Source organism: Somniosus microcephalus, chromosome 4 (assembly GCF_052327205.1).
Source record: "Somniosus microcephalus isolate GS21.2 chromosome 4, FLI_Smic_1.0, whole genome shotgun sequence".
Taxonomy (NCBI): domain Eukaryota; kingdom Metazoa; phylum Chordata; class Chondrichthyes; order Squaliformes; family Somniosidae; genus Somniosus; species Somniosus microcephalus.
Window position 1 is genome coordinate 158,819,923 of NC_140990.1, and position 27,687 is coordinate 158,847,609.

The following is a 27,687-nucleotide window of genomic DNA, read 5'->3' on the forward strand; positions in this document are numbered from 1 at the left end:
AGACTTTGAGTGCTGCATCCTAAGCTCGAATATCCTGCCGGTGCTCGCTGCCTGGACTCACGCAGGAGGACTGGCCGTTCGAGCGGGGTACCAGAGCGACTGTGGTGACTGTACCAGCGTGTCCCAAGTCAGGATGCGCGGAACGGGGAGGAGGGAGGTCCTTGTCCCTTGTCCCTGTGGGTGTGATGCCTCCGCTCCTGGCACGGCCTGGCCTTCTTGCACCAGCATGCCCCCAGCTTCCCCCCCCTGTTGCTTCACTGAGCCTCTCGCAGGCCTGTATGAACCAGCTCTCCTCCTGGTTTAACCGGAGGCCAAGGGGAGTTGGCAGGGGGCAGGGGTGGGATATTGAGCAGGCTCTACGAGGCCCACGCTGTGCATGCTGCATGGTTTGTGTCGCATTTCACTGTGAGTGACTCACTCCCCCTCCCCTGCATGCTGAGACCACACCCACCCCCCCCCCCCTGCACCCACTATTCTGGAACCTTCTCTCATTTTCACGTTGCTCTGTGTGAAACAGGTCGCTGAGAAGAGCCTGAAGAAGAAGAAACCGAAAGCCGTATGTAGCAAACGGCGCCTCAGCGCTCACTGTCCGAGGAGTACCCGGGTACTCTCCGCATCCTGCTGCGCCCGTCCCAGCCCAGAGGGGTGGGTGGCACAGTCCCCTCCCCTCGTTCCCATGCCCCCAAATCACCCATCGGTCCCAACCTTCATGTGGAGGGTATAGGCACTGGTTGCTGTGCACTCAAACGCTCACTTTTTAATAAATCCCTGCGCTGAGTTCAGCGGTGGAAGGAGGGCGAGGGAGTCCATGGGATGAATGCGCACGCACACATGGGTGTCGGGTGAGGACAGGGTCGGGCTCAGCTCTGAAACCGCCCCCCCCCCCCCCCCAACAACCATGGTGGAATTGCCCCCCTCCCCACCAGCTCCAATACTCGCCGCCACCGGCCGTCAGTCGCTTGGGATGAGGCACCAGGGGGCAGCTGGCACTCACGGACCTGGATTTCAGGCGAGGAGGGGGAAGACAACTGCGTACGTGAGGGGGTGCTGCGGGGGGGCCGATAACGGGGGGGGGGGGGCGATAACGGGGGGGGGGGGGATAACGGGGGGGCGATAACGGGGGGCCGATAACGGGGGGGCGATAACGAGAGGCCGATAACGGGGGGGCGATAACGGGGGGCCGATAACGGGGGGACGATAACGAGAGGCCGATAACGGGGGGGGTGATAACGGTGGGGGGGGGGGGGGGGGGGCGATAACGAGAGGCCGATAACGGGGGGGCGATAACGGGAGGACGATAACGAGAGGCCGATAACGGGGGGGGCGATAACGGGGGGGGCGATAACGAGAGGCCGATAACGGGGGGGGCGATAACGGGGGGCCGATAACGGGGGGGACGATAACGAGAGGCCGATAACGGGGGGGGCGATAACGGTGGGGGGGGGCGATAACGAGAGGCCGATAACGGGGGGGCGATAACGGGGGGGCGATAACGGGAGGCCGATAACGGGGGGGCCGATAACGGGGGGGGTGATAACGGGGGGCCGATAACGGGGGGGGGGGGCGATAACGGGGGGCCGATAACGGGGGGGGGGGGGCCGATAACGGGGGGCCGATACCTGTGTCAATGATGTGGCGGTTTTCCTGCATGCACCGCAGGGGAGCATCGCCGAGCTGTCTCGAAGCACTCGGCCCCCTGGTCCTTTCCAGGCAGAGCCTCATTCGGTGGATGAGCCCGCTCGCTGTACTTGAGCCTCCGTATGTGTCAGTACCGGGCTGGACAGACCTGCTACTCGCTGGCCCATTCCGGCCACTGCTAGCCCTGACAGCTCGCCTTTACAGAGTGAAGCTCCCTCTACACTGTCTCATCAAACATTCCCAGGGCAGGTACAGCACGGGTTAGATACAGTTAAAGCTCCCTCCACACTGTCCCATCAAACACTCCCAGGGCAGGTACAGCACGGGTTAGATACAGAGTAAAGCTCCCTCTACACTGTCCCATCAAACACTCCCAGGGCAGGTACAGCACGGGTTAGAAACAGAGTAAAGCTCCCCCTACACTGTCCCATCAAACACTCCCAGGGCAGGTACAGCATGGGTTAGATACAGAGTAAAGCTCCCTCTACACTGTCCCATCAAACACTCCCAGGGCAGGTACAGCACGGGTTAGATACAGAGTAAAGCTGCCTCTACACTGTCCCATCAAACACTCCCAGGACAGGTACAGCACGGGTTAGATTCAGAGTAAAGCTCCCTCTACACTGTCCCATCAAACACTCCCAGGGCAGGTACAGCACAGGTTAGATACAGAGTAAAGCTCCCTCTACACTGTCCCATCAAACACTCCCAGGACAGGTACAGCATGGGTTAGATACAGAGTAAAGCTCCCTCTACACTGTCCCATCAAACACTCCCAGGGCAGGTACAGCATGGGTTAGATACAGAGTAAAGCTCCCTCTACACTGTCCCATCAAACACTCCCAGGGCAGGTACAGCACGGGTTAGATACAGAGTAAAGCTGCCTCTACACTGTCCCATCAAACACTCCCAGGACAGGTACAGCATGGGTTAGATACAGAGTAAAGCTCCCTCTACACTGTCCCATCAAACACTCCCAGGGCAGGTACAGCACGGGTTAGATACAGAGTAAAGCTCCCTCTACACTGTCCCATCAAACACTCCCAGGGCAGGTACAGCACGGGTTAGATTCAGAGTAAAGCTCCCTCTACACTGTCCCATCAAACACTCCCAGGGCAGGTATAGCACAGGTTAGATACAGAGTAAAGCTCCCTCTACACTGTCCCATCAAACACTCCCAGGACAGGTACAGCATGGGTTAGATACAGAGTAAAGCTCCCTCTACACTGTCCCATCAAACACTCCCAGGGCAGGTACAGCATGGGTTAGATTCAGAGTAAAGCTCCCTCTACACTGTCCCATCAAACACTCCCAGGGCAGGTACAGCACGGGTTAGATACAGAGTAAAGCTCACACTACACTGTCCCATCAAACACTCCCAGGGCAGGTACAGCATGGGTTAGATTCAGAGTAAAGCTCCCTCTACACTGTCCCATCAAACACTCCCAGGGCAGGTACAGCATGGGTTAGATACAGAGTAAAGCTCCCTCTACACTGTCCCATCAATCACTCCCAGGGCAGGTACAGCATGGGTTAGATACAGAGTAAAGCTCCCTCTACACTGTCCCATCAAACACTCCCAGGGCAGGTACAGCATGGGTTAGATACAGAGTAAAGCTCCCTCTACACTGTCCCATCAATCACTCCCAGGGCAGGTACAGCATGGGTTAGATACAGAGTAAAGCTCCCTCTACACTGTCCCATCAATCACTCCCAGGGCAGGTACAGCACGGGTTAGATACAGAGTAAAGCTCCCTCTACACTGTCCAAACCCCGACCTCAGAAGTCCCCCCACTGCAGAGTGACACTGTCCCTTTTCCTGAAGTGGCTTCTGTGGCCTCCATGAGTGGTTTTGCCTTTGCTGCCTGTTTGGAGCAGTTTTATGCTGTGGACCCCTGACCTGGGCATCTGGTTTGAGATAGTCCAAACTCACATGACTGGTTACAGACAGAGCAGGCTATAGTCCCACCCATCTGGGCTGGATTTGAAGTCCTGCCCGTTCGTCTCCGCGGTGCCACAGTCTAAGTGCCTCCGCCCTCTGACTGGAAAATTCTGTGATCTCCTCAGATGCCGGGAGACCAGTGGGAATTCAGCCTGTGAATTCCACTCGAGATGAAAAGATCTATTTTGAGCAGAGCTAATAATAAATAAGTCTTGTTTAAAAATAAAGAGTGGTTGGGACAGTGCATTGTGCCATGGGAACAGTTCTCAGTCTGAGCCCAGCCTGACCCTGGTGGCACAGACATGTCTAAATTTGCTCAGTACGGAGTGTTATTTGTTTCATTATTGTGGAGACTTTGTTCTTAAAGGGGAGGTACAGTGAGTTAGGCCCTGCCCTTTCACCTCTGGGATGAGACACAAATCTTTGAAGGTGGCAGGACAAGTTGAAAAGGCTGTTAAAAAAAGCATACAGGATCCTTGGCTTTATAAACAGAGGCATAGGGGTCGATTTTAACTCAGCCTTGAGGTGGGCTTTGAGGCGTGTGGGGGGGTTAAAATCGCAAAAACTGGGGGCCGGGACCCCCCCCACCGCCTGGTTCCCGACCCTGAGCCATTTTAACCCAGGCGTGTCTGATGGTCCCGAATCAGTCCCGCCTCCAACAGACGGGACTGGTCTTTAAGGCCCTTAATCAGCAATAATTGGCCTTTATAATCTCATTTTAACAGGCCCTTGCATTTTTAACTCTTTTCCCACGTAAAACACGCCTGGCGGGGATCACGCCTGTGAAACCTGGCATGAGCACTATTGGCTTACTGACTGTCAGCTGCAGGTCAACCATTAAAGAGGAGATTTGATCAGTCGTCATTTGCAGGTGGCAGGACTTTGTTGTTTCAGGCCTGGGGCAACTTTTACCAGGTTTAACCACACCTGTGGAAGGTTGGAGCCTCACACACATCTCCAGTGTGAACTCCTGGGAAACCCCGCTCGCCACCTTCACTCAGCGCTTCCTCAACGGAGGCATATACCAGAAGCATGGGAGCCATTTATTTCCTTCCCTTTTGGGCATTAGATAAGCTCGAACGCCAACCGCGGCACCAGCAGAAACAGGAACAACAGCAGCAGCAACAGGAGCGCCAGGCTGCTGCTCACCCACCTGAAGCTGCACAGGCCAGAAGGGGCCAGCGTTTGGAAGTGGCTTGAGAGCACCTTGCTGCACATCAGGGGGCCATGGGGACCCGTATCTGCACTGGCAGTCCTACTCAGAAGGACTTCCATGAAGGTCTGGTTTCTCTGTTCAATAGATGCCCATCGCTCCTCAAGAGATGTCATTCTATTATGAACATTCACCATGTTTTCCATACCCTGGCGACTTATCTCCTCCATGGAGGTTGCCATGGTGATGCGTTCATGTGCCAATGACTCCACAAAGGCTCTGCTCATGTTCGCTATGGACTCCTCCATTCGGTCCACACTCACATCGACCCTGGAGACAAAACCTGCCAGAGACGCCTGCATCTGTTCCTGGAGTTCCAGCCCCGCTGATCTTATGGATGGACCCAGAGGCAGGGGGTCAACATGCAGCTGAGCCGAGCTGGCAGAGTCCTGCACCCTCTGGATAGGACTCTCCACTGCTGTCCCTGTCTCCACAATCTGCTGATGCTCACTTGTGAGCTGTGATACACCAGGTGACAACACTACTCTATGTCCCGAAGGTCCCACCGAGGTGTGAGTGTCTGCGCTGGTGCTGGGTGCGCTTATTTCTGCTGACGTTGCGCCCTCAGAGGTTGCAGCTTCCTCTGAGGAGTCTGGAAGCTCAGGCTCTTCCTCCTGGACAGTGGGGACGGGGGCTCTCGATGGTCCTGTGGGGGAGTAAAGGAAAGAGTTAGAGATGTGAGGTCAAAGTTACATGCACATTGCATATTGCAGATGATCATAGGTCCATCTGTTATAGCTTCAGAATCATTATCAGCGACTCATGCAATGTCAATGAGAGAGATGGAAAACTATTCTGTCACCAGCTTGCTGTGATGCACCCGTCTGTCCGTCCCCCACTTGCGCCTCATCCTCCAGTCCTACGATCTCCAGGACCGCCTCCTCCCAGGGGGTGAGGTGGGCTACTGATGGTGGCCCTCCTCCTGTCCTCGCTCATTCTCTTTTATTGTGAGCTCTCTTTTCCTGCAATGGGGGAGACAAGTGGAGTTTGAGTGAGAATGAAGGAGTGAGTGTAGAGAATCCATAGCATAGATGCTTAGAAGGAGACAAAGATGGAGTGAGGTGGCAAGACCAAGGACCCTCCCTGTGTGTTGTAAGTTGTTTTCATAGCATCAGAGTGATAGGGAGTGTAAGGGCTGCATAGTCGAATAGTTAGGTGAATATGAGCATAGAGAGAGAAGGAATGGGTAAGGGTGCATGGATATCAGTGTCAAGTGGGATGTGGAGGAAGAGATTGCTGAAGCTGAGTGCTGGTGAGGAGAGGCAATGGAGATCAGATTGAGAGTGATGGGAAATTCATACTCACTTTTCCAGTGTGCTGAAGGCCATGAAATCTCTTCCTGCACTGTATCCAGGTTCTGCGGGTAGCCGATAAGGAGTTGACCTCCTCTGCCACTTGCAGCCTCGCAGCCTTTGTCTGCTGGGGAGGCATCTTCCTCCCTGATGAAGGGAAGAGCACCTCCTTGTGAGCTCTTGCTCCCTCCACTAAAGCCTGCAGGGCAACGTCGTCAAAACGGGGTGCAGACCTCGGTCTTTCTGTTGCCATTCTGCTTCCAGCTCAGTGTATCAGCAAATGCCAAAATGTTGGCAGCCTGCAGAAGAAGCAAGGCTTGTTGCAGACCGTAAATGCAGCAGCAATAATGACGTCATATTATGCGACTTTCTGACTGGAAACACTCATTTGCCAAGGGTTCCCACATGTTGGAAATCAATTGGCCAATTGAGTTAAAATTGCATCAGTCTCACACACCCAGTTAGATTCGGGTGGGAAACACCAAATTCGGGGAACCCGACTATTCCCCGCACCTGAGTTAAAATCGACCCCATAGAGTACAAAAGCAAGGAAGTTATGCTAAACCTTTATAAATCACTGGTTAGGCCTCAGCTGGAGTTTTGTGTCCAATTCTGGGCACCACACATTAGGAAGGATGTCAAGGCCTTAGAGAGGATGCAGTTAGGTGGAGAGACTGGAGAAGCTGGGGTTGTTCTTAGAGTAGAGAAGGTTAAGGGGAGATTTAATAGAGGTGTTCAAAATCATGAAAGATTGTGATAGAGTAAATAAGGAGAAACTGTTTCCAGTGGCAGAAGGGTCAGTAACCAGAGGACACAGATTTAACAAAATTGCCAAAAGAACCAGAGGGGAAACGAGAAATTATTTTTACACAGCGAGTTGTGATCTGGAATGCACTGCCTGAAAGGACGGTAGAAGCAGATTCAATAATAACTTTCAAAAGGGAATTGGATAAATACTTAAGCAGAAGACATTTGCAGGGCTATGGGGAAAGAGCAGGGGAGTGGGACTAATTGGATAGCTCTACCAAAGAGCCAGCGCAGGCACGTGCTGTATCATGTCACGTTTCCGCTTTGTGGACATAGGGCCCCTGCCTGTGAGGGGGTGGGCCCATGGTGTTGGGGTGGGGGGCCGCAGGCGTGGTGGGATAGGGCCGGCCGAGGACGGAATAGGGCCGCGCCCCTATTGTCTTCCAAACCCCCTCCCTCCCACTCCCACCCGCACCTTCATTGATCCTTATGGACTGCTCTTCTCTCCTGACAGGCAAATGGCTTTGATGAGCTTTCCTGTGGATCTGGGCCGAGTAAACAGTCCAGTAGGGTTAGTACTTCCTGTGTGTAGCGTGTGCGTGCGTGTGCGCGTGTGTGTGTAGCGTGTGTGAGTCTTTACAATCAGAATTCTGTCAGTCATTCGGTCGCAGTTTGAGCTGAGCTGTTTGCTGTGGCTCTGTCTGTAATGCTTTGTTGTGTTTCTTTCACTCACTGGTAATGCACAGAGCTCCCGGTACAGTGACGACAGTCTGAAATCAGCAAAGCAGCGGCTGAGGAAGGAGACAGCGGTTTGTTTGTTTTCATTCTCCTGCCGTGTTCATTGTGTGGGGCACTGTTGGGTTCTTCCTGTTAACCACCTCCCGGTTCACACTAAAACCAGTGCTCCATTCCTCCATCACCTTCGCTTAACCTCCCGCTACCCTTCGCTCTCACTCCCTCCGTTCCCCATCACTCCCTCCATTCCCCATCACTCCCTCCATTCCCCATCACTCCCTCCGTTCCCCATCACCCCCTCCTCACTCCCTCCGTTCCCCATCACTCACTCCTCACTCCCTCCATTCCTGCTCACTCCCTCCATTCCCCATCACTCCCTCCATTCCCCATCACTCCCTCCGTTCCCCATCACTCCCTCCATTCCCCATCACTCCCTCCATTCCCCATCACTCCCTCCGTTCCCCATCACTCCCTCCATTCCCCATCACTCCCTCCGTTCCCCATCACCCCCTCCTCACTCTCTCCGTTCCCCATCACTCCCTCCTCACTCCCTCCGTTCCCCATCACTCACTCCTCACTCCCTCCATTCCTGCTCACTCCCTCCGTTCCCCATCACTCCCTCCGTTCCCCATCACTCCCTCCTCAGTCCCTCCGTTCCCCATCACTCCCTCCTCACTCCCTCCGTTCCCCATCACTCACTCCTCACTCCCTCCGTTCCCCATCACTCACTCCTCACTCCCTCCATTCCTGCTCACTCCCTCCTCACTCCCTCCGTTCCCCATCACTCCCTCCGTTCCCCATCACCCCCTCCTCAGTCCCTCTTTTCCCCATCACTCCCTCCTCACTCCCTCCGTTCCCCATCACTCTCCTCACTCCCTCCGTTCCCCATCACTCCTCCTCACTCCCTCCATTCCTCCTCACTCCCTCCTCACTCCCTCTGTTCCCCATCACTCCCCCCACTCCCTCCATTCCCCATCACTCCCCCCCGTTCCCCATCATTCCCTCCTCACTCCCTCCATTCCCCATCACTCCCTCCATTCCCCATCACTCCCTCCTCACTCCCTCCATCCCCCATCACCCCCTCCTCACTCCCTCCATTCCCCATCACTCCCTCCATTCCCCATCACTCTCTCCTCACTCCCTCCATTCCCCATCACCCCCTCCTCACTCCGTCCGTTCCCCCATCACTCTCTCCTCACTCCCTCCATTCCTCCTCACTCCCTCTGTTCCCCATCACTCCCCTCACTCCCTCCATTCCCCATCACTCCCTCCATTCCCCATCACTCCCTCCTCACTCCCTCCGTCCCCCATCACCCCCTCCTCACTCCCTCCATTCCCCATCACTCTCTCCTCACTCCCTCCGTTCCCCATCACCCCCTCCTCACTCCCTCCATTCCCCATCACTCTCTCCTCACTCCCTCCGTTCCCCATCACCCCTTCCTCACTCTCTCTGTTCCCCATCAGTCTCTCCTCACTCCCTCCGTTCCCCATCACTCTTTACTCACTCCGTCCGTTCCCCCATCACTCTCTCCTCCCTTCTATTCCGTTCTCACCTCAACGCCTGGGGTGACTGTAGCAGGATCCTGTGCTGTTTGAAACGTCCTGCTGCACACTGAATTCTGTATCTCCTTACCCCTCTGTCTCTAACTTTCTCCCGGCCAATCTCGTTCTGTCTGTTGGTGTCTTTCTCTAATCAGCTGTCTCTGCCCTGCCTTTGGAAATAACTCTCCCGCTCGCCCCCCTCTCCATTCCGTGCTCCGCTCTCCCCCCCCCGCACTTTCCCCCTCCCTCCCTCCCTCCCGCTCTCCCCCATCCCGCTCTCCCCTCTCCCCCATCCCGCTCTCCCCTCTCCCCCCTCCCACTCTCCCCATCCCGCTCTCCCCCCATCCTGCTCTCCCCCTCTCCCTCTCCCGCTCTCCCTCAAGCCTGCTCTCCCCCCATCCTGCTCTCCTCCCCCCTCCATCATGCTCTCCCTCTCTTTACCCTCATCCCTCTTCTCCCTCCCACGTTACTGTGCCGAAGTGCAGGTGTGATTCTCTCTTTTTCACATTTTCCCAGGGAAGCTACTACTCCGACCTCCCTCTGTACGGCACTGGACTCGGCTCCAAGTCCCACCCAGCATCCCAGAATGGAACTCGGGTCTGTTTCTCTGCCACCATTTCTTTGCTGGGTCTTGCTGTGTGTGTGTGAGCATGTGTCCGTGTGTAGCAGCATCTGTCAGTGTGCGTATGTATTTGTGTGACTGCTTCTGTCTATGCCTGTATCTGTCTTTAGTATTTTTTCTAACTGAGCGCAGATATATTAAAGAAAGAACTAGTGCGTGATTTGTGCATGTGTATAGTGTGAGTGTGTGTTGGTGTAGTGTCTGTGTGTGTGTGAATCCCCACTGGTCCCTTTACTGACACTTGCACCTGATGTGTACTCCAGGCACGGGACGGTTGAACGATCTGCTCTGTAAATGCTCAGTACTCTTTCTATTAGAACTGGTACATGAAGATCCTGATCTCCTCTCATGAAGATCCTGACCTTCCCGGGGTGCAGTCCCAGAGGTGCCAGCTTCCCGCTGTTACCTCGTCCCCCTGTGCCCACACTTCTGTGTGAGTGTTGGCACCACAGCATTCCTAATCTCAGAGCGGTCCTGGGGTCTCGGATGAGAGGGCCCAAGGGTCTTGGACGAGAGGGCCCAGGGGTCTCGGACGTGCGGTCCCGGGGGGTCTTGGACGAGCGGTCCCGGGGGGTCTTGGACGAGCGGTCCCGGGAGTCTCGGACGAGCAGTCTCGGACGAGCGGTCCCGGGAGTCTCAGACGAGCGGTCCTGGGGGGTCTCAGACGAGAGGTCCGGGGGGTCTCGGATGAGAGGTCCGGGGGGTCTTGGACGAGCGATCCTGGGGGTCTCGGATAAGCGGTCCTGGAGGGTCTCGAACGAGCGATCCCGGGGGTTCTTGGACGAGCAGTCCCAGGGGGTCTTGGACGAGTGGTCTCGGGGGGTCTCGAACGTGCGGTCCCGGGGGGTCTCGGACAAGCGGTCCCGGGAGTCTCGGACGAGCTGTCCCAGGAGGTCTCGGACGAGCGGTCCCAGGAGTCTCGGACGAGCTGTCCCAGGAGTCTCGGACGAGCTGTCCCAGGGGTCTCGGACGAGCTGTCCCAGGAGTCTCGGACGAGCAGTCCCAGGAGTCTCGGACGAGCTGTCCCGGGAGTCTCGGACGAGCAGTCCCGGGAGTCTCGGACGAGCGGTCCCAGGAGTCTCGGACGAGCGGTCCCAGGAGTCTCGGACGAGCTGTCCCAGGAGTCTCGGACGAGTGGTCCCAGGGGTCTCGGACGAGTGGTCCCAGGGGTCTCGGACGAGCTGTCCCAGGAGTCTCGGACGAGCGGTCCCAGGGGTCTCGGACGAGCGGTCCCAGGGGTCTCGGACGAGTGGTCCCAGGAGTCTCGGACGAGCGGTCCCAGGAGTCTCGGACGAGCTGTCCCAGGAGTCTCGGACGAGCGGTCCCAGGGGTCTCGGACGAGTGGTCCCAGGAGTCTCGGACGAGTGGTCCCAGGGGTCTCGGACGAGCGGTCCCAGGAGTCTCGGACGAGCGGTCCCAGGAGTCTCGGACGAGCGGTCCCAGGAGTCTCGGACGAGTGGTCCCAGGGGTCTCGGACGAGTGGTCCCAGGAGTCTCGGACGAGCGGTCCCAGGAGTCTCGGACGAGTGGTCCCAGGGGTCTCGGACGAGCTGTCCCAGGGGTCTCGGACGAGCGGTCTCGGACGAGCTGTCCCGGGGGGTCTCGGACGAGCGGTCCCAGGAGTCTCGGACAAGTGGTCTCGGACGAGCTGTCCCAGGAGTCTCGGACAAGTGGTCTCGGACGAGCTGTCCCGGGGGGTCTCGGACGAGCGGTCCCAGGAGTCTCGGACGAGCGGTCCCAGGGGTCTTGGACGAGCTGTCCCGGGGGGTCTCGGACGAGCTGTCCCAGGAGTCTCGGACGAGCGGTCCTGGGGGTCTCGGACGAGCTGTCCCGGGGGGTCTCGGACGAGCGGTCCCAGGGGTCTCGGACGAGCGGTCCCAGGGGTCTCGGACGAGCGGTCCCAGGGGTCTCGGACGAGCGGTCCCAGGGGTCTCGGACGAGCTGTCCCGGGGAGTCTCGGACGAGCTGTCCCGGGGGGTCTCGGACGAGCGGTCCCAGGGGTCTCGGACGAGCGGTCCCAGGGGTCTCGGACGAGCGGTCCCAGGGGTCTCGGACGAGCTGTCCCGGGGGGTCTCGGACGAGCTGTCCCAGGGGTCTCGGACGAGCGGTCCCAGGAGTCTCGGACGAGCGGTCCCAGGAGTCTCGGACGAGCGGTCCCAGGGGTCTCGGACGAGCGGTCCCAGGAGTCTCGGACGAGCTGTCCCGGGGGTCTTGGACGAGCTGTCCCGGGGGGTCTCGGACGAGCTGTCCCGGGGGGTCTCGGACGAGCGGTCCCAGGAGTCTCGGACGAGCTGTCCCGGGGGGTCTTGGACGAGCTGTCCCAGGGGTCTTGGACGAGCTGTCCCGGGGGGTCTCGGACGAGCTGTCCCGGGGGGTCTCGGACGAGCGGTCCCAGGGGTCTCGGACGAGCGGTCCTGGGGGTCTCGGACGAGCTGTCCCGGGGGGTCTCGGACGAGCGGTCCTGGGGGTCTCGGACGAGCTGTCCCGGGGGGTCTCGGACGAGCGGTCCTGGGGTCTCGGACGAGCTGTCCCGGGGGGTCTCGGACGAGCGGTCCTGGGGTCTCGGACGAGCTGTCCCGGGGGGTCTCGGACGAGCGGTCCTGGGGTCTCGGACGAGCTGTCCCGGGGGGTCTCGGACGAGCTGTCCCGGGGGGTCTCGGACGAGCGGTCCTGGGGTCTCGGACGAGCTGTCCCGGGGGGTCTCGGACGAGCGGTCCTGGGGTCTCGGACGAGCGGTCCTGGGGGTCTCGGACGAGCTGTCCCGGGGGGTCTCGGACGAGCGGTCCTGGGGGTCTCGGACGAGCGGTCCCAGGAGTCTCGGACGAGCGGTCCCAGGGGTCTCGGACGAGCTGTCCCAGGAGTCTTGGACGAGCTGTCCCGGGGGGTCTCGGACGAGCTGTCCCAGGGGTCTCGGACGAGCTGTCCCGGGGGGTCTCGGACGAGCTGTCCCGGGGGGCTCTCGGACGAGCAGTCCTGGGGGTCTCGGACGAGCTGTCCCGGGGGGTCTCGGACGAGCTGTCCCGGGGGGTCTCGGACGAGCGGTCCTGGGGGTCTCGGATAAGCGGTCCCGGGAGTCTCGAACGAGCGATCCTGGGGGTTCTTGGACGAGCGGTCCCAGGGGGTCTTGGACGAGTGGTCGCGGGGGGTCTCGAACGTGCGGTCCCGGGGGGTCTCGGACAAGCGGTCCCGGGAGTCTCGGACGAGCTGTCCCAGGAGTCTCGGACGAGCTGTCCCAGGAGTCTCGGACGAGCTGTCCCGGGAGTCTCGGACGAGCAGTCCCAGGGGTCTCGGACGAGCTGTCCCAGGAGTCTCGGACGAGCAGTCCCAGGAGTCTCGGACGAGCAGTCCCAGGAGTCTCGGACGAGTGGTCCCAGGGGTCTCGGACGAGCAGTCCCAGGAGTCTCGGACGAGCGGTCCTGGGGGTCTCGGACGAGCTGTCCCGGGGGGTCTCGGACGAGCGGTCCCAGGAGTCTCGGACGAGCGGTCCCAGGGGTCTTGGACGAGCTGTCCCGGGGGGTCTCGGACGAGCGGTCCCAGGAGTCTCGGACGAGCGGTCCCAGGGGTCTCGGACGAGCGGTCCCAGGGGGTCTTGGACGAGCGGTCCCAGGAGTCTCAGACGAGCGGTCCCAGGAGTCTCGGACGAGCGGTCCCAGGGGTCTTGGACGAGCTGTCCCGGGGGGTCTCGGACGAGCGGTCCCAGGGGTCTTGGACGAGCTGTCCCGGGGGGTCTCGGACGAGCTGTCCCAGGAGTCTCGGACGAGCGGTCCCAGGGGTCTTGGACGAGCTGTCCCGGGGGGTCTCGGACGAGCGGTCCCAGGGGTCTCGGACGAGCTGTCCCGGGGGGTCTCGGACGAGCGGTCCCAGGGGTCTTGGACGAGCTGTCCCGGGGGGTCTCGGACGAGCGGTCCCAGGGGTCTTGGACGAGCTGTCCCGGGGGGTCTCGGACGAGCTGTCCCGGGGGGTCTCGGACGAGCGGTCCCAGGAGTCTCGGACGAGCTGTCCCGGGGGGTCTTGGACGAGCTGTCCCAGGGGTCTTGGACGAGCTGTCCCGGGGGGTCTCGGACGAGCTGTCCCGGGGGGTCTCGGACGAGCGGTCCCAGGGGTCTCGGACGAGCGGTCCTGGGGGTCTCGGACGAGCTGTCCCGGGGGGTCTCGGACGAGCGGTCCTGGGGTCTCGGACGAGCTGTCCCGGGGGGTCTCGGACGAGCTGTCCCGGGGGGTCTCGGACGAGCGGTCCTGGGGGTCTCGGACGAGCGGTCCCAGGAGTCTCGGACGAGCTGTCCCGGGGGGTCTCGGACGAGCGGTCCTGGGGGTCTCGGACGAGCTGTCCCGGGGGGTCTCGGACGAGCGGTCCTGGGGTCTCGGACGAGCTGTCCCGGGGGGTCTCGGACGAGCTGTCCCGGGGGGTCTCGGACGAGCGGTCCTGGGGGTCTCGGACGAGCGGTCCCAGGAGTCTCGGACGAGCTGTCCCGGGGGGTCTCGGACGAGCGGTCCTGGGGTCTCGGACGAGCTGTCCCGGGGGGTCTCGGACGAGCTGTCCCGGGGGGTCTCGGACGAGCGGTCCTGGGGTCTCGGACGAGCTGTCCCGGGGGGTCTCGGACGAGCTGTCCCGGGGGGTCTCGGACGAGCGGTCCTGGGGGTCTCGGACGAGCGGTCCCAGGAGTCTCGGACGAGCGGTCCCAGGGGTCTCGGACGAGCTGTCCCAGGAGTCTTGGACGAGCTGTCCCGGGGGGTCTCGGACGAGCTGTCCCGGGGGGTCTCGGACGAGCTGTCCCGGGGGGCTCTCGGACGAGCAGTCCTGGGGGTCTCGGACGAGCTGTCCCGGGGGGTCTCGGACGAGCTGTCCCGGGGGGTCTCGGACGAGCGGTCCTGGGGGTCTCGGATAAGCGGTCCCGGGAGTCTCGAACGAGCGATCCTGGGGGTTCTTGGACGAGCGGTCCCAGGGGGTCTTGGACGAGTGGTCGCGGGGGGTCTCGAACGTGCGGTCCCGGGGGGTCTCGGACAAGCGGTCCCGGGAGTCTCGGACGAGCTGTCCCAGGAGTCTCGGACGAGCTGTCCCAGGAGTCTCGGACGAGCTGTCCCGGGAGTCTCGGACGAGCAGTCCCAGGGGTCTCGGACGAGCTGTCCCAGGAGTCTCGGACGAGCAGTCCCAGGAGTCTCGGACGAGCAGTCCCAGGAGTCTCGGACGAGTGGTCCCAGGGGTCTCGGACGAGCTGTCCCGGGAGTCTCGGACAAGTGGTCTCGGACGAGCTGTCCCGGGGGGTCTCGGACGAGCGGTCCCAGGAGTCTCGGACGAGCGGTCCCAGGGGTCTTGGACGAGCTGTCCCAGGGGTCTCGGACGAGCTGTCCCGGGGGGTCTCGGACGAGCGGTCCCAGGAGTCTCGGACGAGCGGTCCCAGGGGTCTCGGACGAGCGGTCCCAGGGGGTCTTGGACGAGCGGTCCCAGGAGTCTCAGACGAGCGGTCCCAGGAGTCTCGGACGAGCTGTCCCAGGGGTCTTGGACGAGCTGTCCCGGGGGGTCTCGGACGAGCGGTCCCAGGGGTCTTGGACGAGCTGTCCCGGGGGGTCTCGGACGAGCTGTCCCGGGGGGTCTCGGACGAGCGGTCCCAGGAGTCTCGGACGAGCGGTCCCAGGGGTCTCGGACGAGCGGTCCCAGGGGGTCTTGGACGAGCGGTCCCAGGAGTCTCAGACGAGCGGTCCCAGGAGTCTCGGACGAGCTGTCCCAGGGGTCTTGGACGAGCTGTCCCGGGGGGTCTCGGACGAGCGGTCCCAGGGGTCTTGGACGAGCGGTCCCAGGGGGTCTTGGACGAGCGGTCCCAGGAGTCTCAGACGAGCGGTCCCAGGAGTCTCGGACGAGCTGTCCCAGGGGTCTTGGACGAGCTGTCCCGGGGGGTCTCGGACGAGCGGTCCCAGGGGTCTTGGACGAGCTGTCCCGGGGGGTCTCGGACGAGCTGTCCCAGGAGTCTCGGACGAGCGGTCCCAGGGGTCTCGGACGAGCGGTCCCAGGGGGTCTTGGACGAGCTGTCCCAGGAGTCTCGGACGAGCGGCCCCAGGGGTCTTGGACGAGCTGTCCCGGGGGGTCTCGGACGAGCTGTCCCAGGAGTCTCAGACGAGCGGTCCCAGGAGTCTCGGACGAGCTGTCCCAGGGGTCTTGGACGAGCGGTCCCAGGGGTCTTGGACGAGCTGTCCCGGGGGGTCTCGGACGAGCGGGTCCCAGGAGTCTCGGACGAGCGGTCCCAGGGGTCTTGGACGAGCTGTCCCGGGGGGTCTCGGACGAGCGGTCCCAGGGGTCTTGGACGAGCTGTCCCGGGGGGTCTCGGACGAGCGGTCCCAGGGGTCTCGGACGAGCGGTCCTGGGGGTCTCGGACGAGCTGTCCCGGGGGGTCTCGGACGAGCGGTCCTGGGGGTCTCGGACGAGCGGTCCTGGGGGTCTCGGACGAGCTGTCCCGGGGGGTCTCGGACGAGCTGTCCCGGGGGGTCTCGGACGAGCTGTCCCGGGGGGTCTCGGACGAGCTGTCCCGGGGGGTCTCGGACGAGCGGTCCTGGGGGTCTCGGACGAGCTGTCCCGGGGGGTCTCGGACGAGCGGTCCTGGGGTCTCGGACGAGCTGTCCCGGGGGGTCTCGGACGAGCTGTCCCGGGGGGTCTCGGACGAGCGGTCCTGGGGGTCTCGGATAAGCGGTCCCAGGAGTCTCGGACGAGCTGTCCCGGGGGGCTCTCGGACGAGCAGTCCTGGGGGTCTCGGACGAGCTGTCCCGGGGGGTCTCGGACGAGCGGTCCCAGGAGTCTCGGACGAGCGGTCCCAGGGGTCTTGGACGAGCTGTCCCGGGGGGTCTCGGACGAGCGGTCCCAGGAGTCTCGGACGAGCTGTCCCGGGGGGTCTCGGACGAGCGGTCCCAGGGGTCTTGGACGAGCTGTCCCGGGGGGTCTCGGACGAGCTGTCCCAGGAGTCTCGGACGAGCGGTCCCAGGGGTCTTGGACGAGCTGTCCCGGGGGGTCTCGGACGAGCGGTCCCAGGAGTCTCGGACAAGCGGTCCCGGGGGGTCTCGGACGAGCGGTCCCAGGGGTCTCGGACGAGCTGTCCCGGGGGGTCTCGGACGAGCGGTCCCAGGGGTCTCGGACGAGCTGTCCCGGGGGGTCTCGGACGAGCTGTCCCAGGAGTCTCGGACGAGCGGTCCCAGGGGTCTTGGACGAGCTGTCCCGGGGGGTCTCGGACGAGCGGTCCCAGGGGTCTCGGACGAGCTGTCCCGGGAGGTCTTGGACGAGCTGTCCCAGGAGTCTCGGACGAGCGGTCCCAGGGGTCTTGGACGAGCTGTCCCGGGGGGTCTCGGACGAGCGGTCCCAGGGGTCTCGGACGAGCGGTCCCAGGGGTCTCGGACGAGCGGTCCCAGGGATCTTGGACGAGCTGTCCCGGGGGGTCTCGGACGAGCTGTCCCGGGGGGTCTCGGACGAGCGGTCCCAGGGGTCTTGGACGAGCTGTCCCGGGGGGTCTCGGACGAGCGGTCCCAGGGGTCTTGGACGAGCTGTCCCGGGGGGTCTCGGACGAGCGGTCCCAGGGGTCTCGGACGAGCGGTCCTGGGGGTCTCGGACGAGCTGTCCCGGGGGGTCTCGGACGAGCGGTCCTGGGGGTCTCGGACGAGCTGTCCCGGGGGGTCTCGGACGAGCGGTCCTGGGGTCTCGGACGAGCTGTCCCGGGGGGTCTCGGACGAGCGGTCCCAGGAGTCTCGGACGAGCGGTCCCAGGGGTCTCGGACGAGCGGTCCCAGGGGTCTCGGACGAGCGGTCCTGGGGGTCTCGGATAAGCGGTCCCGGGAGTCTCGAACGAGCGATCCTGGGGGTTCTTGGACGAGCGGTCCCAGGGGGTCTTGGACGAGTGGTCGCGGGGGGTCTCGAACGTGCGGACCCGGGGGGTCTCGGACAAGCTGTCCCGGGAGTCTCGGACGAACTGTCCCGGGGGCTCTCGGACGAGCGGTCCCAGGGGTCTCGGATGAGAGGTCCGGGGGGGTCTCGGACGAGCGGTCCCGGGGGTTTCGTATAAGTGGTCCCGGGGGGTCTCGAATGAGCGATCCCGGGGGTTCTTGGACAAGCGGTCCCAGGGGGTCTCGGACGAGTGGTCTCGGGGGGTCTCGAACGTGCGGTCCCGGGGGGTCTCGGACAAGCGGTCCCGGGAGTCTCGGACGAGCGGTCCCGGGGAGTCTCGGACGAGCGACAAACATCCTGTGGACTCCATGAGTGAATATATCCACTAGGAGTACCACTGAAGCTGCTCCAAACTCCATCTCCCTTCGGTGAATGTCCAATGTCTAACCCAGTGCACCCCCCACCCTTCCTGCACCCCACTAGTTCCCATCAATTCAGATGTTTGGAGTTTTCGGCCTTCACTGGTCAGAGCCCTGGTGCGTGTTGTGTTGACCCAGTGAAGGTGTCCGGTGTCTGAGTCTGTTTTGTGAACAGTTTGCCTTCTACTCGCCTGGTAGTTGCATGATACAATGACAATGGAGTTGTTGAGTGATCATAGCAGTCAATCTCCATCAGTTAGTCTACAACAGACACAGAAAACCCCCAGTGGTGGTGGCCTTTGGGAACAATCGGTCCAAAATCTGTTGCTCACCATATGCTGCACTAACCGCAGGTCATGTCTCACATTACCTATATACTGTATTCTGAAAGAAATCTTATCTAATTTGCATTTGAATGGAACACCTGACACCCTGGCGCACACAGCTGCAGAACGAGTTGAGGTGTTTAAGCCGGAGATTGGTACTCACTGGAGGATTAAAGGGTTTGGAGAGAGGGCGGGGAGCTGGGAGTAAAAAGACCAAGCGATTGCAAGGCTAATAAAATGAAGGAATAGACCCTGGGGCGAATGGCAAACTCCTGTTGTTTGTGGTGAATGTGTTTCTTTTCATAAGAACAGGAGGAGGCCATTCAGCCCCTCGAGCCTGTTCCATCAGTCAATTAGATCATGGCTGATCTGTATCTTAATTTGATTTTCTCGCCTTAGCTCCACATCCCTTACCCAACAAAAATCTATCGACCTCAGCCTTGCGAGCACCAATTGTCCCCCCAGCATCCACAGACGTCTGGGAGAGAATTCCACTACTCTTTGTGTGAAAGAGTGCTTCCTGATTTCGCTCTTGAATGGCCTTCGTTATGCCCCTTTGTTCTGGACATAGTTTCTCCATATCTACCCCATCAAATCCTTTTAACATTTTAAACACCTCGATCAGATCACCCCTCAACCTTCTATTTTCAAGGGAATACAAGCCAAGTCTATGCAACCTGTCCTCATAATAAACCCTTTTAGCCCCAGTATCATTCTGGTGAATCTGCGCTGCACCCCGCCCAAGGCCAATATATCCTTCCTGAGGTGCGGTGCCCAGAACTGAATGCAGTGCTCCAGATGGGGTCTAAGCAAGGCTCTGTACAACTGAAGCATAAATTCCTCTTCTTTGTGTTCCAGCTCCCTAGAGATAAATATTCCATTAGCCTTTCTGAGTGCTTTTTGCTCCTCTACAGTTCCTAACTTCTCACCATTTAGAAAATATTTCAGTTTATCTTTCTTGGGTAAAGAGTCAGTGACTCGTCTCCCTGCATTTGCTGAGCATTGTGTGGGTCCCTGCACCGTGCTGTGAACTGGTCTCTAAACACTGCCTCCACGCCCCCCGCCCCCCCGCCTCACCCATCGGGCTCTGCATGGCTACACCGCGTGTCAGTCACTCAGCGATGTCTTTGCCGTGCCTGGTTAGCCTCCTGTGCCGCTGCTGTCGGTTGACTTTATCTTACTCTTGTTTCGTTCTTCCAGATGTCTGCCTGCGATGGGAGTGGGAGCCGCCGGTACAGTACTTCCAGCTCGCGCGCAGTAAGGCCCATCTCCCTCTCTCTTTCTCTCCCTCCCGCAGTCACTGCTGTCCCTTGCTGGTTCTAGCGTTGTCCCCAGCTCCTGGCTCCCAACACGGTCTCAGGATGCTCGGAAAGTGAGGCCGGTTTTTCTGCATGGCACCAGGGCCGCCAGACACCGGGTCCCAGTCCCGACTTGGAGTCTGTGGCGTTGGTATGAGTGCCCTGGATTCCCCCGACCCACCAGTGTGAGTGGTATGAGTACAGAGCACTGACAGCCAACTTATACTGAACCTCCATGGCCTCGCCCCTCCCTATCTCTGTAACCTCCTCCAGCCCTACAACCCGCCAAGATCCCTGCGCTCCTCCAATTCTGGCCTCTTGAGCATTCCCGATTTTAATCACTCCACCATTGACAGCCGTGCTTTCAGCTGCCTTGGTCCTAAGTTCTGGAATTCCCTCCCTAAACCTCTCTGTCTCTCTACCTCTCTTTCATCCTTTAAGACACTCATTAAAACCTACCTCTTTGACCAAGTTTTTGGTCATCTGCCCTAATAGCTCCTTATGTGGCTCGGTGTCAAATTTTGTTTGATATTTGCTGTTGTTAAGGGCCTTGGGACGTTTTACTACATTAAAGGTGCTATATACGGTCGGGGGCGGGGCCACAGCGTACGGTCGGTGAAGGGGCTGCATGCATGAGTGGGGACCCAGGACCTCAGCACTGCCTCCCGATTTATCCCTGATTCAATGGTGGACCTTCAAGTACAGCTCGCCCGGTTCTCTCGCTGGCCTTCAGCCAGCCCCATTCGGGCCTCTAGCAGGGCCTTTAGGGAGGTGGAGCATGTTTGTGTTGGTGGGCGGCCAGGGAGAGTTGGCTCCCAAACTCTGGAGTGTTGGGATCTCTCAGTGAAACTATCGATGGTTGAGGGACATCACATGCTGTACGCTCGATGGCATATTGTCACTATGTACAAGCACTGTTGTAAGCTGCTCCTAAACACTGTCAGTCTAATCCTCTCTTTCTTTCCGCTCGCCTAGCCCTCAGAATACAACTGTTTTCTTGGCTCCGGCTCCCGCACTTCGTCCCGCGCGAGCTCAGCTCGTGCAAGTCCAGTGGTGAGGACATTCTTACTTGCTCTGTACAATTGTGCATATCTGCTTTTTCCCACTTCCACCGCCTCTTCCTTGTCTCCGACGGAAATCTTCACTGTGTAAAGAGTACAGTTCTACAAATCCAGCTGTGAACTCAGATAACTGCTGCAGCCTGATTGGAAGCTCTCCAACACTTGGGCCAGTTTTGATCCTGAAATTTTGGTTTTGTGTTGCTCCCCACAGATTCTCTCAGTTCAGTTGACAAATGTTGGATTTAAAAACAAAACTAGTGTCGACGTGGGATATCAAACCACTTTGCGCACACATCAGGTTATATCTTGGACTGGGCACAAGGTGGACCCTCATCACAATTACATTGCGTTACAACGAAGCCCCTCCCGCTGGTACATTAACTCTCCCATCGAAGCACCGGTCATTGTACAATACTGGGGTACAGTACTGCTGGGTACAGGTCTGTCATTGTACAATACTGGGGTACAGTACTGGTGGGTACAGCTCTGTCACTGTATAACACTGGGGTACAGTACTGGTGGGTACAGCTCTGTCACTGTATAACACTGGGGTACAGTACTAGTGGGTATAGGTCTGTCACTGTATAACACTGGGGTACAGTACTGGTGGGTACAGCTCTGTCACTGTATAACACTGGGGTACAGTACTGGTGGGTACAGGTCTGTCACTGTATAACACTGGGGTACAGTACTGGTGTGTACAGGTCTGTCACTGTATAACACTGGGGTACACTACTGGTGGGTACAGGTCTGTCACTGTATAACACTGGGGTACAGTACTGGTGGGTACAGGTCTGTCACTGTATAACACTGGGGTACAGTACTGGTGTGTACAGGTCTGTCACTGTATAACACTGGGGTACAGTACTGGTGGGTACAGGTCTGTCACTGTATAACACTGAGGTACAGTACTGGTGTGTACAGGTCTGTCACTGTATAACACTGGGGTACAGTACTGGTGGGTACAGGTCTGTCACTGTATAACACTGGGGTACAGAACTGGTGTGTACAGGTCTGTCACTGTATAACACTGGGGTACAGAACTGGTGGGTACAGGTCTGTCACTGTATAATACTGGGGTACAGTACTGGTGGGTACAGGTCTGTCACTGTATAACACTGGGGTACAGTACTGGTGGGTACAGGTCTGTCACTGTATAACACTGGGGTACAGAACTGGTGTGTACAGGTCTGTCACTGTATAACACTGGGGTACAGAACTGGTGGGTACAGGTCTGTCACTGTATAACACTGGGGTACAGTATTGGTGGGTACAGGTCTGTCACTGTATAACACTGGGGTACAGTACTGGTGGGTACAGGTCTGTCACTGTATAACACTGGGGTACAGAACTGGTGGGTACAGGTCTGTCACAGTATAACACTGGGGTACAGTACCGGTGGGTACAGGTCTGTCACTGTATAACACTGGGGTACAGTACTGGTGGGTACAGGTCTGTCACTGTATAACACTGGGGTACACTACTGGTGGGTACAGGTCTGGCGCTGGGAGTAATTTGGCTTAAAGCATTATACTATCACACAACAGTTAATTTGTTGGATTAAGTGTGGTTTATTCTTTGCGTATTGAAAGCTCTATGTCAGTTAGTCCCAGGGACCACATTGTGTATGATCTCATTGCGTTATATTTGCACTGTGTTGTTCTTCTGAGAGTCTCACACTGCTGGGTAGCGTTTCATGGGTACTGACTGCTGACCCGCACTGGGTGTGGTTCCATGGACACTGACTCTCACTTGGTACGGCTCAGTGGGCACTGACTCTCACTTGGTACGGCTCAGTGGGCACTGACTCTCACTTGGTACGGCTCAGTGGGAACTGACTCTCACTTGGTACGGCTCAGTGGGCACTGACTCTCACTTGGTACGGCTCAGTGGGCACTGACTCTCACTTGGTACGGCTCAGTGGGCACTGACTCTCACTTGGTACGGCTCAGTGGGCACTGACTCTCACTTGGTACGGCTCAGTGGGAACTGACTCTCACTTGGTACGGCTCAGTGGGCACTGACTGTCACTTGGTACGGCTCAGTGGGCACTGACTCTCACTTGGTACGGCTCAGTGGGCACTGACTCTCACTTGGTACGGCTCAGTGGGCACTGACTCTCACTTGGTACGGCTCAGTGGGCACTGACTCTCACTTTGGTACGGCTCAGTGGGCACTGACTCTCACTTGGTACGGCTCAGTGGGCACTGACTCTCACTTGGTACGGCTCAGTGGGCACTGACTCTCACTTGGTACGGCTCAGTGGGCACTGACTCTCACTTGTACGGCTCAGTGGGCACTGACTCTCACTTGGTACGGCTCAGTGGGCACTGACTCTCACTTGGTACGGCTCAGTGGGCACTGACTCTCACTTGGTACGGCTCAGTGGGCACTGACTCTCACTTGGTACGGCTCAGTGGGCACTGACTCTCACTTGGTACGGCTCAGTGGGCACTGACTCTCACTTGGTACGGCTCAGTGGGCACTGACTCTCACTTGGTACGGCTCAGTGGGCACTGACTCTCACTTGGTACGGCTCAGTGGGCACTGACTCTCACTTGGTACGGCTCAGTGGGCACTGACTCTCACTTGGTACGGCTCAGTGGGCACTGACTCTCACTTGGTACGGCTCAGTGGGCACTGACTCTCACTTGGTACGGCTCAGTGGGCACTGACTCTCACTTGGTACGGCTCAGTGGGCACTGACTCTCACTTGGTACGGCTCAGTGGGCACTGACTCTCACTTGGTACGGCTCAGTGGGCACTGACTCTCACTTGGTACGGCTCAGTGGGCACTGACTCTCACTTGGTACGGCTCAGTGGGCACTGACTCTCACTTGGTACGGCTCAGTGGGCACTGACTCTCACTGGTACGGCTCAGTGGGCACTGACTCTCACTTGGTACGGCTCAGTGGGGCACTGACTCTCACTTGGTACGGCTCAGTGGGCACTGACTCTCACTTGGTACGGCTCAGTGGGAACTGACTCTCACTTGGTACGGCTCAGTGGGCACTGACTCTCACTTGGTACGGCTCAGTGGGCACTGACTCTCACTTGGTACGGCTCAGTGGGCACTGACTCTCACTTGGTACGGCTCAGTGGGCACTGACTCTCACTTGGTACGGCTCAGTGGGCACTGACTCTCACTTGGTACGGCTCAGTGGGCACTGACTCTCACTTGGTATGGCTCAGTGGGCACTGACTCTCACTTGGTACGGCTCAGTGGGCACTGACTCTCACTTGGTACGGCTCAGTGGGGCACTGACTCTCACTTGGTACGGCTCAGTGGGCACTGACTCTCACTTGGTACGGCTCAGTGGGAACTGACTCTCACTTGGTACGGCTCAGTGGGCACTGACTCTCACTTGGTACGGCTCAGTGGGCACTGACTCTCACTTGGTACGGCTCAGTGGGCACTGACTCTCACTTGGTACGGCTCAGTGGGCACTGACTCTCACTTGGTACGGCTCAGTGGGCACTGACTCTCACTTGGTACGGCTCAGTGGGCACTGACTGTCACTGGGCCCAGGACATTTCTCAGGCACGGTATGTGAGGGAGGGAGCTATAGATGGCGGTTGTGATTCTAAACTCCTCTCCCTTCTCCTTGTAGGTGGAAGAAAGGCTGGAGAAGGATTTTACAGAGAAGGTGAGGAGCTCGCCACAAGTAACTGAATAAAGATTTCTCCCCTCCACAGTCTGTTGTCAGGTGCAGCTTCGAGCTGCTGGCACAGTCCAGAGGACAAGGATGATACCAGAAATGCGAGGGTATACATATCAGGAAAGGATGAACAGGCTGGGTCTCTTTTCTCTTGAAAAAGGAAGGCTGATGGGTGGCCTAATAGAGATCTTTAAAATTATGAAAAATTTTGATAGAGTGGATACAGAGAATGTTTCCACTTGTAGGGAAGAGCATAACTGGAGGCCATCAATATAAGATAGTCACCAAGAAATACAATAGGGAATTCAGCAGAAACTTGTTTACCCAGAGAGTGGTGAGAATGTGGAACTTGCTACCACAGGGAGTGGTTGAAGCGAATAGTATAGATGCATTCAAGGGGAGGCTAGATAAGCATATGAGGGAGAAGAGTACAGAGGGTTATGCTAATAGATTTAGATGAGGAAAGACGGGAGGAGACTCGTATGGAGCATAAACACCGGCATGGACTGGTTGGGCCAAATGGCCTGTTTCTGTGCCGTATATCCGATGTAATCCTATGTAATACTCCCCGGGCAGGTACAGCACGGGTTAGATACAGAGTAAAGCTCCCTCTACACTGGCCCATCAAACACTCCCAGGGCAGGTACAGCACGGGTTAGATACAGAGTAAAGCTCCCTCTACACTGGCCCATCAAACACTCCCAGGGCAGGTACAGCACGGGTTAGATACAGAGTAAAGCTCCCTCTACACTGTCCCATCAAACACTCCCAGGGCAGGTACAGCACGGGTTAGATACAGAGTAAAGCTCCCTCTACATTGTCCCATCAAACACTCCCAGGCAGGTACAGCACGGGTTAGATACAGAGTAAAGCTCCCTCTGGACCATGGCTCTTCTGTGGACCCAGTAACATGCCGGTAAACAGAAAGTGAATGATGGCCAGAGGTCATGGGTTGCACATTCTCATCGATCTCCCAGTTCCATCACTAATATACAACACCCCTTTTCAATTTGATGATGAATTGGTGTCCCACTGGCATTGGTTTTGGTTGCCCCTCTCCAGTTGGAGCTGTCCTTGGTGGCCTTACCTGCTGAAAGCTAAACTGCAGGGGCCGCACATGTGGCACGGAGGCCATTAGAGGTTAACAGGCTGGGGCGTCGGTCCTGGGCTGCAGTACAATCTTTGGTTCATGTGCGAATACTTGGCTAATTGGCGTGCTTTCTGTTTCAGGGATCCCGAGCAGCCTCAAGCCTCTCTGCTGCCACGCTTGCCTCCCTGGGGGGCACCTCATCAAGGCGAGGCAGTGGGGACACCACCACCTCGATGGATACTGAAGGCTCCATTCGAGAGATCAAGGTAGGAAGAATTCGGGATGGCGGTGGGGGGTGTCATTTCAGGGCTTGTGCTCCCTGTGGGGGAGCCTCACCTGCCGGGAGCACAAATCGGAAATTCACAGGCAAATGGCGACATTTCCGAAACATGCCTTCAGGGGGAGGTCAGGGTGGAGGTGAGGCATCCGCTGGGATAGCCGACCCCTCTTGTACTCCCGTGGTGTCAGCTCAGGGATTCTGGGCATGGGATGTACCTGGGTGTCGAATTTATTTTTCATCATTCTTATCTCTTCACAAGTGCTGGGGCCATGTGTCTCTGTCTATCTTCCTCTGCCTCTCTGTCTCCCTGTCTCTCTCTCTCTGCCTCTCTCGCACTCACTCTCTCTTTCTCTCTCTCTCGCACTCTCTCTCTCTCTCTCTAGTCCCCTCTTTTTTTTGACACTCACTATATGTCTGACTGTCTATCCCTCTGTATCTCTCTTTCCCTGTCTCTCTCAGTAAAGGCTCACTTTCTTTCTCTCTGTCTCTTTATTTTCTAACTTGCACACTTACTGTATCTGTCTAACTCTATCTGTCTCTTTCTTTCCTGTTGTATCTTTATATCTGTCTCTTCAATCCATCTCTGCCTCTATCGTTCCCTCCCTGTCTCTGACTTGCTCCCTATCCGTCTGTTTGTCTCTCTCGGTTCCGGCCTGCCTCTTTCTTTCTATTTTCTCTCTCTATCTCTCTCGCTCTGTGGGTCTGCCTCTGTCTCTCGTCCTGCCCTTTTTATCTTTCTCTCTCTCTTTGTTTTTCTTGTTTCCTGTCTCTCTGGCTTTCTATCTCCTTCTACTTCCTTCTCTTTCTGTCTCTCTTCCCTCTTTTTTTCTCCTCCTTTCTCTGTCTGACTCTGTCTCCCTTTTTCTCTCTGTCGGGTTGACTCTGGCTCCCCTTCTCTCCCTTTTTCCTGCTTTCTTTGCCTCTCTGCCTCCCTTTTTCTCCCTCTGCCTCTACCCTCTCTGTCTGTCTTTCCCCCCTCTGTCTGCCTGTCTGCCGCTCTCTGTTACTGTCTCTTGTCATTCTCTTTCTGTCATTCTCTTTTTCTCTCACAATCTCCTTCTCTTTCTCTCTGTTTCCCTGTCTCTCTTTCTTTTCTTTCTTTCACTCCTGCTATCCCACTCTGCTTCTCTCTCTGTGTCTCTTTCTCGCACTCTGTCTCTGTCAATCTCTTTCTGACTCTCTGTCGCTGCGACTTTATACCCGTTTGTCTCCCCCTTTGTCTTTCTTTCTCCCTCTCTGTCTCTGTCTCTATCTGACTGCCTCTGATTCTTGGCAGCCTGTCTGTTTGTCTCTCTATGTCTCTGTCATTCTCTTTCTGTCCCTCTCATCCTCTGTCTCTCTCTCTCTCCCTCTTTCTCTTATTTCTTTCTCTCCTTCTCTCCCTCTCTGTCCTGTCATTCTCTTTTTTTGTGTCTTTATCCCTCTGTTTCTCTGTCTTTCTCACTGCCTGTCTCCATCTCTCTCTCTCGCTCCCCCTCTTTCCTCTGTCTTTCTGTCTGTCTCTTTTCTTCTGTCTTTCTGTCTGTTTCTCTCTGCCTCTGTCTGTCTGTCTCACCTTTCTCTGTCTCTCTTTCTATTCACTCTACTGTCTGATTCTCCCCCAGGAAATCTTTGAGCTAAAGGACCAGATACAGGATGTAGAAGGAAAATACATGGAGGGGCTGAAGGAGCTGAAGGTATCTGGTTTGGGAATGAATGTGAGCCCCTACCCCAGTGGTCCGTCGCTGCCTAGGTGCAGACATGGTGCTAACCAGCAGGGCTCTGGTCCAGCTGATCCCTTTGTACCCGACACGCCTCTCACTAACAGCATGGACTGGGCGAATGCTTTAACTTCCTATTCACTCTGGCAGGGATCAAACTCAACCAGCTTTTCCAATCTGCTCCTTCTCCTTCACCTGCAAAGCCTGTTTCATAGATTCGTAACCTTTCTCTCTCTCCCTCTCCCCCACTCTCTCTCCCCCACTCTC

At 58.0% G+C, this 27,687-nt stretch overlaps 1 protein-coding gene across 1 annotated transcript in view; it reads left to right on the forward strand.

The window, feature by feature from the left end:
* LOC147119958 (leucine-rich repeat flightless-interacting protein 2-like) overlaps positions 1 to 27,687 on the forward strand; it is a 172,310-nt gene that overhangs the window by 44,732 nt on the left and 99,891 nt on the right. The window contains exons 9-17 of the mRNA XM_085984185.1: positions 518 to 556; positions 7,347 to 7,403; positions 7,579 to 7,641; positions 9,626 to 9,706; positions 19,533 to 19,589; positions 20,606 to 20,683; positions 24,303 to 24,338; positions 25,581 to 25,706; positions 27,325 to 27,463. Of these exons, the coding sequence (XP_085840311.1) occupies positions 518 to 556; positions 7,347 to 7,403; positions 7,579 to 7,641; positions 9,626 to 9,706; positions 19,533 to 19,589; positions 20,606 to 20,683; positions 24,303 to 24,338; positions 25,581 to 25,706; positions 27,325 to 27,463 (676 nt within the window). The remainder of the gene's footprint in view (positions 1 to 517; positions 557 to 7,346; positions 7,404 to 7,578; positions 7,642 to 9,625; positions 9,707 to 19,532; positions 19,590 to 20,605; positions 20,684 to 24,302; positions 24,339 to 25,580; positions 25,707 to 27,324; positions 27,464 to 27,687) is intronic.